The 8,844-nt window shown below is 32.6% G+C and overlaps 1 protein-coding gene across 2 annotated transcripts; it reads right to left on the bottom strand.

The window, feature by feature from the left end:
* Positions 1-442: 442 nt before the first annotated feature.
* On the bottom strand, positions 443-8,446 carry LOC134264110 (perlucin-like protein). 2 transcript variants are annotated; one of them, XM_062746410.1, is made up of 5 exons: positions 7,983-8,446; positions 6,542-6,721; positions 6,135-6,251; positions 5,889-6,008; positions 443-621 (listed from the first exon to the last, which is right to left on the bottom strand). In XM_062746410.1, the coding sequence occupies exons 1-5, from the start codon at positions 8,038-8,040 to the stop codon at positions 476-478; spliced, it is 621 nt and encodes a 206-aa protein (XP_062602394.1). In that variant the 5' UTR covers positions 8,041-8,446; the 3' UTR covers positions 443-475. The 2 variants fall into 2 exon arrangements, with proteins under 2 accessions (XP_062602394.1, XP_062602395.1); XM_062746411.1 differs by having other exon boundaries at positions 6,542-6,718.
* Positions 8,447-8,844: the final 398 nt, after the last annotated feature.

Raw genomic sequence — 8,844 nt, 5'->3', positions numbered from 1 at the left:
GCTTAACCATCGTTTTAAAATTAAAATTGTTATGTATCTTTCACTACTGGAATATGCTACACAAGAACTTTTTCATCTTTGGAGCTATGAAACAATAAATACTTGACATCGTTTTGAATCACAAACACAATTTTTGAATATTCGTTAGAAATCTACATCACATACTATAAATAAAGAAAGATATAACAATTCGATGAATAGATAAGTACAATACTTACAGTCCTGTTTCTGATTGATGAAGTTTACTGCTTAACCAGTCTTCCTTATTTTTCAAAAATGCGCGGGTGAAAAATGTCGAAAAAAGCGACAACTTGATGGTAAAAATGTTGAAAAGTGAGGAAATTGTATTATGAAAAATCACAATAAAGGGTCATCATTTTCTTTCTTTAAAAATACCTTTATCCAGGAAAAATCCTGAATTTAATAGGAGACTGAAGCCTTGTAAACAATTCATTTCCATCCAACTGTATCTTTTTCAAAATGTCACAGCATAGAAACTTGGCATTTTGTTATAATATTGAAATTTAAACGTCTTACTCGTTCTTCCAGACACTGAACCAATTTGACAGACAGATGCTCCACAGCCACACGTCAGAGAAGATATACCTCCAGACAGTCTACCTGTAGAGTCAAGTCACATTCTCAAAATAAATTACAGGGAAAACTAGAGGCACTGTGAGCGATGAGCTCACTAAATAATACCCCCGCCTCCCATATGGTTACTGGTGAAAAAGTCCATGTTTTCCTGTGGCCGGGAAACCCAAAATATGTGTCGGATCAAAAAGTAAAATAGGAGGTGCACAATGGCGATATGTAATAAAGATTCTGTGAAAGCTGCATCAAATTTCATTCAGTGGTATGAGAGGAGTTGTGGATAAGAGATGGGTACCCCAAAGCGTAACGGACGGACGGACAGACGTACAGACGGACGGAATTAACGATTAACGATAACGATTGACAATCTGCTTCCTATTATTACGAACATAATCAACAAATCCTTGGCAGAATCATCGGTACCATCATCATTTAAAGAAGCTATAGTCCGCCCACTACTTAAGAAACAAGGACTCGATGCAGAGGTATTCAAGAACTACCGCCCGGTTTCCAACCTTCCTTTCATCTCAAAGATTCTTGAAAAAGTGGTTAGTACACGAATAGAACATCATCTTGTGGCAAACAATCTACAGGATACTTACCAATCTGCATACCGAGTACACCATTCTACAGAGACAGCTCTCCTGAAGGTGCATCATGATATCGTATCAGCGCTAGATTCCAACTCATGTGCGGTTCTTTTGATGTTGGATTTGTCGGCTGCTTTTGACGTGATAGATCATTCTATCCTTCTTAATCGTCTTAAATTTTCCTATGGCATCTGTGGTGACGCCCTGCTTTGGATGGAATCTTACCTAAACAACAGGTGTCAATGAGTCGCGGTTCATTCATCCATGTCATCTAATTTTCAGCTAAAGTTCGGAGTTCCACAAGGGTCTGTCTTAGGTCCTAAGCTTTACTGCATGTTTTCAAAACCCATTGGTGAGATCTGTCGCAGACATGGAATGTCCTTTCATAGCTACGCTGATGACACTCAGGTATATATGATCATCAAACCAACAGCTACCTGGAATGCCGTAGCGGCACGGTTAGAAAGATGCATGTCAGATATCAGCGCATGGATGAAAACTAACTTGCTTAAATTAAACCAAGACAAAATAGAACTTATTGTCTTTACGCCAAAAAAAACAGATCCCGTGATTTCGCAAATTACAATTTGAATTTTGATGGTCAAATCATAAATGTATCGTCCTGTGTTAGAAATTTAGGTGTATGTTTTGATTGGTCATTAAGCATGGACGACCAGATAAGTTCTATTTCTAAACAGTGCTTCTATCAGCTGCGTAATATCGGTCGGAAACGTAAATATATTACAGAAAGCGCCTGCAAAACCTTAGTGTGCTCACTCGTCACTTCTAGATTGGATTATGGCAACGCATTGCTATACGGGTTGAGCTCCAGCTCCCTATCAAGACTAAAAAGAGTTCAAAACACTGCGGCAAGAATAATAACTAGGACCAAGAAACAAGATCACATCACCCCAGTTCTGATTTCTTTGCATTGGTTGCCAGTGGAATTCCGCATCCAGTAAAAAATATTAATAACAGTATTTAAAGCACTACAAGGGATGTCACCGTCATATATAAAGGACCTCGTTAATTTTGTATTTCCCTGCAAGATCATTGCGTTCAGAGAATTCCAGGTGTTTAGTTCAATCTCGTGCTCGAACCAAGTCATATGGAAATCGTCGTTTTGATGTTAGCGCCGCTGCACTCTGGAACAGTCTCCCATCAGGTTATGAGACATGAACAAAATCTTAATAGTTTTAAAAAGTGTCTAAAGACTCATCTCTTTAAAATGGCTTTTTATCATTGACATATAAATATTATTGAACACTTTATGTTCCTGTCTAAGCACACTTTATGGACTCTCTTTATTTTTTAATACTATTTTATGATTTGTGGCTATTTACATATATTTACATTTGCAAATGTTTTCCTTTATATAACACTACTGAAGGCAAGCGTTTTTATAACTGTATAAATACAAGTATGGGGTCAAGAGGTCATAGATGTGCGTTTTGATAAACGTTCGACGTAATTTCTCTGTGACGTCATAAAGGGTCGACGCGCGTTTAGTGGTTTACATACATGCCGTTGGGTTTGAAAAATTAACGCATTTCACACGTTAACAGTAATAATCAGGCAAAAATAAAGTATGAATAATTCACAAATGTAAATATAAGTAATAAGGTATCATTTTTTGAGTTTTATTGAGATTTAAAACGGGTTGGCACATGATCAAATCTTCCATAAAGCCCGAAGGGCCTATGGGATTTGATCACGTGACAAACCCGTTTTACATCTCAATAAAACTCAAAAAATGATACCTTATTTCTTAAGTATCTCCATTTAATAATGTACATAGTTGTGCCTGTTTTCATGATTTTTAGGGGCTAATTTTTAAATAATTTTTATAATTGTTTTCATTACTTTTATAACTTTATGTCTAATTTCAGATTCTTAATTATTATGTTCTAATTATTGTAAATTTTTATCTTTATTTTTAATGTTTAAGCGCTTTAGAGTAATTTTTAATTATATTTAGCGCTATACAAATTTTATAATAATAATAATAATAATTATTATTATTATTATTACTATATACCCTCCCGCTCTTCAAGCGGGGGTATAACAAAACATTACTTTCATGTTTATGACATATCGAGACATATTGAACTCAGTTACATATCAAATTTTCCAGACTTGTCCATTCAACGATTTGTTTCTCACGATTGTAGATCACAAACTTATTGCTACACCTTTTTTTATAGAGAGTAAATTTAATATAAAATGTGGAGGTAACAAACAGTACTATTAAATAAAAACTCAATTTAAACAACACAAATCGGCAGAGAAAACAGAGGTTTGCCAGGTCTAATACGAGGGTCATTCAATAAGTATTGCAACTTACAGCATATCATAATAAATCTTGAGGCAATTTTTTTTTCACAGTTGAAAACTACTACTAAAGAGGTCCTAAAGACAGAAAAACACCATGAGTTTTCCTACTGTCTTCGCAAAGAAATTCACTTGAAAGCAAGCATGGTCACTACACTGAGCGGAAAAATGTTTATAAATGATCTCTGCCAAGAAAATGAAAATAACAGTGTATGTGAAAACTGTGCTTTTTACATAAATCGCCGAAGAACTCATATTTAATATATGATTTTATATGTAGAAAGAAAATTATCTTTAATGCTACATATACTTTTCAGATGAATACTATAACTCAGATAGGCGGCTCATTTTCTTACAAATACCTTAGAGAAAACATGCGGTAAATGTGGCAAAGCTCTATTTTTAAATTATGTTTTTTAAATAAAAGATTTGATAAACTTGCTGGAAATATGACATAACATAGGTGCACTTTTTGTAGTCAAAAAACAAGATTAATAATCAAATAAATGTGGAATCAAAGAAAAAGTGTGATTTTGTTAAAATAAAGAGAAGCAAGTGTTCCAAACATGCTTCATTAGTTTTCGTGTATTTCGAGAGGTCCATTAGAACGTGTACATATATCCAAAGGAAGGACTAGCAATGGTCACTTTTATGTTCGAATTGCACCAATTAAAGTTAAACAGATTTCTTGCTAGGGTAGTCCAAATTTTTTTCCTGTGCCTAACAACGCAGTTGCATATTATAGGCTTAGAAAAGTAAATAAGACTTTGAAAAAAAAGTGAATAGAACTTTTCCATCGGTCATATTAGATAGATCTAAGACATTATGATATCGTTTTATTCCAAAACACATGAAAACAATCAAAGGAAGATTGTACAATCTCAAGTATATCATGGGAAACGATATCCATCAGTGTCTTTGGGGCATCCCTAAGGATGAGTATGCTGAGCTTTTCTGTGCATGGATACAAAGACATAATACATGTGTAAAGGGTAACAGGGAATGCCTTGAAGGATTGAAACTATTTAGAATATGTATTATGCACTTTTTCTTTTAGATAACATGTTGCATTATTTATTGAACGACCCTTGTATCAATAAGGTATCATTCTTGCAATCTAAGATACGGCAGGGTCTAACACATCTGTTTTGATATTTAATTTTTTACTGGACAAAGAAGCCAATGTTAATCTGACAACAAAACATTATGACAAGTATTATGACAATAGCTTTTCTTAAATTCTAATTTCGAAGAAATACAACAGATTCAATAGGTTTGATGAGAAATATTGTTAAGTAAAATTGTAAAGTTTCTTTTTTAAAATTATTTATTCAATCTTTAAATAATAATGCTAAAGGTGATATCTCCATTATATATTTCACTTTCTTAACTGTCCTTCTATGATAATATTGATTCCGCGATAATTATAATTCATGCATATTTAAAAAGTAGTAATACGTTTGAACTTGTAAGAATCAGAATTATGTATTTCGACCAGTTACATAATTTTATAATACTCTTTGCTAAAATGTATGATTTTTTATGTCGAAGTATGTTTACGTTTATTTACACGCATGTCTTACATCTTAAACAAATATGGCAACATATACATTTTTGCAATTATTACTGAAGGATATGGAGATAACGAACAGTATTCAATCTCAAAGTCCATTAAACAATATACAAAATCAGAGCAGAGCAAACACGGACCTCCGAAACATCAGAGGTGGGATCAGGTGCCATGGAGGAGTGAGAATCCCCTGCCGACCGGTCACACCCGCCGTGTGCTCGTTGTCATGATCAGGAAATAACGGAAAAAATCCGTCGTCAATTCAGTGTATAAGTAATTGACAAAAAATTGGTATGAAAAACGTCAGTCAACATTTGACTCAATGATAAATTGTATTTGCTGACAAGGTCATTGTATCGACCATAGAACTTACGAAATGATGACTTTAAACGAGACTGCTGATATTCTTGTTTCATCAACTTGCTTGTCAATAATTTACCTCGTTTAAGAAATTGTTCATACGTAGAGCATGCTTTTGCGTATCGAATCAACTGAGATATATATACTCCGTATGCAGGTGATGAAGGTATATTGCTGCACAAGTAAGGGAAGTTGACGATAGAAAAGTTAAAGTCATCATGTTTATCATATAGCTTGGTTGTTAGATTACCATTAGTGTCTTTTTCAAGTAAAATATCCAAATATGAAGCAGAAGTGTCGGACTCTGTGGTATCTTTAAGGTCTGTTTATTTGTAAATATTAATATATTGCCTTCTTTGAGCAAATGTGACATGAAAAAGGAATTTAGTATAAAATAGTCATACTTTTTGTATGATAGATATTGAAATTTAATGATATGATACCTGTTTTTGAGCATAAGTAATTAGAAATCGAACGCTGGCAATTTACATCGTTCCAATTAAATTGGTAAGTCTTCCACATATGTAAACAATGACCATATCCACCATCATTGCTTGGTTCTCCTAAAAGTAAAGTTTAGCTTCAAATCAAAATACTGGTATAATAAAATGAAATGAGCTGTTAAAGCATTGAGGTGAGATTCGGCATTCATTTTTGTAAACAATATTGAAACAGGTAGACCTTAATACCTTTTTGCCAGGTAGAGAAAGAAAACTGTTCCTCCCCATCAACCCATTCCCACGTTCCTTCTCTCTTAACATCAGTTCCCGCCAAATACACTCCAAGTGGACCCAATAGATGCCCGTCTTCAAAATCACGAGAAAAAATTTCTTAAAACAAATAATGCCATTTAAAAAAAAACTTTTTTTTAATGTACATTTGTAATAATTGAAAAAGTTTTTTTTTCTAAAGTTCTAATTATTGCGTTTACAACCATGTTTAAAATATGCAAAAAAAAGTGTCAATCACTTTCAATTATTTGTTTGTCTCCGTTTGTGGAATGAGATTTTAATAGACATTGAAATAAATGATAATGACAGTTAGAATTTATGACTAAACATGGTTTATCTGGGAAAAAAGCATTAGAAATTATTACATTTTTGGACAATGAATGATTGGATTCTTCCATTTGACACTATCGGTAGAGTTGATCCATGGGCTCTACAGCTATCACGAGCTTGATGCCAGTTCTTGGATTCACGAAACAGTCTGTAGCATTTATCTTCAAATTTGTCCCATCCTCTGTCACAATGATAGGAAACAGACACTGCATCTACTTTAAATGAAAAAAAAATTCACGGAGTTGAAACATTCTTAAAATGAAAAGTGCCAAGATAACGCCCAATGATCGAGTTGAGAAAATGTACAAACAATTAAAAAAAGTGTAGTAAGGGCATAGAGCATCGACTCCAGTTGTAAGATCAGGTGCCTAGGGGGAGAAGGCATCCCCTGTTGTACGTTCACACCTGCCGTGAGCTTAATGAATTTTACAGGTAGACGGAGCATTTTCTTCATATTCAGCATAAAAACCAAGGTTAAATGTAAAGTTAAAAAGGCAGCCAAAAACGACCCTACCTATTAAAAGAACGTTCACAAAAGCCTCCAAAAATTTTGTTAAAACTACTCACCTTTAACAGAATCTTTTTTTTTAATTTTTGTTATATTAACTTATCTCTCAATAACTTGTTTCGTTAAAAATAAGTCAGGAGACGTAAACGGCACATACAGGTGCTAGCAGAATATTAGTACATAAAAATGTTAGCGATGGAAAAGTTTAGGTCATCTCGTTTATCATACAGTTGAATTGATATTGGGCTTTATTATGAAAAATATAATTTTAAATTTAGAATGAAAATTTCAAAATATGTTGTTTTTTTTTTTGTATTCTTTTGTATAAATGGCTTTTAAAAAGTATGTTTGTTATCACAACTTGCGTTAACAATTATTTAACAAATCTTTCCTATTTCTTACTGATATAACATTTTTGTCCAGATCCCATCGCTTCTTCTGTGGTGCAAGTTATAAATTTATTGCGGCAATTTTTAATATGTCATTTTTATAAGCAAGGTTTTTTATTGTTAAGAAGATACATACATTTATAAGTAAATTAAAGTTTACGTTTAGGTATACGACTGAACGCGTTAACCACCTCTCGATTAAATCTTCTTGTCTTTATTTTGTATAAGTTTGCTTTAAATAAAGGAATTTTTTTAAACATAAACATTTTTCAAAATTTTTCTATTTTCTTGTAGAATGGTTCATGCCCCCATTTTACGAAACACACAATAGATTTTACTTACTTTTCCGTCATTTAAACGTTATTGTGGAATAGAGATTAGCTTCATTTATAATCAAAAATATTTTTACGACTCCAATAAACCCATTTGCCACTAAACATACCTACAGTGTACTGTGACCATATTGTGTGAATAGCAAAATGGACATATTTTTGCGAACGATCAGCGAACGAACTGAATAATAAATAACATATTTACTTTCTTGGTAAAGATTTCATCGGATGTAAAATATTGCCCTACCTTTGAAGCCATTTAGAACACACACAAACCAGAACAGGTAATTATCATTCAAAATCATTTTTGTGATCACCTTTCCAAATGAATATATGTATTGACAAATTGAGAATACTTCATCCTTAGTACACTACTTTTCCTTTTATCTACCTCGTTGTTTCCACAAAGAGTTCTCATATAGGACACTTGTACAAAAACACTCAAAACATTTTTTTATACTTTAAAAACCAAGCACTACTGTTCAAATTCTCAAGAAGGCAAAAATAATTATAGAGGAAAAGTCTTATTCTCAAATTATTATAACTGACCCTTAACTTTAATCATATATCTGTGTCATATCTACGGATTCATTTCGTACAATCAGTTGTTTGATAGCAGTACTAGCGGGACGCCATCCATTGCTGAGAACGGCTGCAACATTCGACTTGTATTGTTTACTAAATGACATATGATACAAACAAAAAGAATGCACGGATTGGTATATATATTATTTTTACCTATTTGGTTGTAAATAATCTGAACAGTAAATTTCTAAAATATTAAAATCAAGATATTAAAAATAGTCTCTAATTTCAACTATCTGCAAATATCCTAATAAATTTGTGTATCTTTTTGTCACTTAAACTACAGCAATTGTGAAACTTTGAATGAGAAATGAACTTATATTGCACTCAAAAATTTTCGATGAATATTTTATAAAAAGAAAATATAATTCCATTATACATGTATTTATCACATTTGTCATAGCTTCTCCTATCTATAATTATCATCATTATTGTTATATAATTTAACTATTGTCTCAAATTGATTATAGCTTTTCTTTTTTCTTTATTCAATGTAAAAATAATCATCGAATGTCAATGTGTAA

This window comes from Saccostrea cucullata, unplaced genomic scaffold, assembly GCF_032062105.1.
Source record: "Saccostrea cucullata isolate Sc308-1 unplaced genomic scaffold, CSIRO_AGI_Scuc_v1 ctg10765, whole genome shotgun sequence".
In the NCBI taxonomy this organism is placed as follows: domain Eukaryota; kingdom Metazoa; phylum Mollusca; class Bivalvia; order Ostreida; family Ostreidae; genus Saccostrea; species Saccostrea cuccullata.
The sequence above is the reverse complement of the archived record's forward strand: the minus strand, read 5'-3'. Positions and strand labels throughout refer to the sequence as shown.

What these genes read in the sequence shown, in the direction of transcription:
- LOC134264110 (XM_062746410.1), bottom strand. Translation starts at nt 8,040, where the DNA reads ATGATTTTGAATGATAATTACCTGTTCTGGTTTGTGTGTGTTCTAAAT. An exon ending in TTTCTCTACCTGGCAAAAAG is followed by an intron (nt 6,009 to 6,134) that starts GTATTAAGGTCT and finishes CTTTACTTTTAG; the next exon opens with GAGAACCAAGCAATGATGGT. An exon ending in TTACTTATGCTCAAAAACAG is followed by an intron (nt 622 to 5,888) that starts GTATCATATCAT and finishes TTGACTCTACAG; the next exon opens with GTAGACTGTCTGGAGGTATA.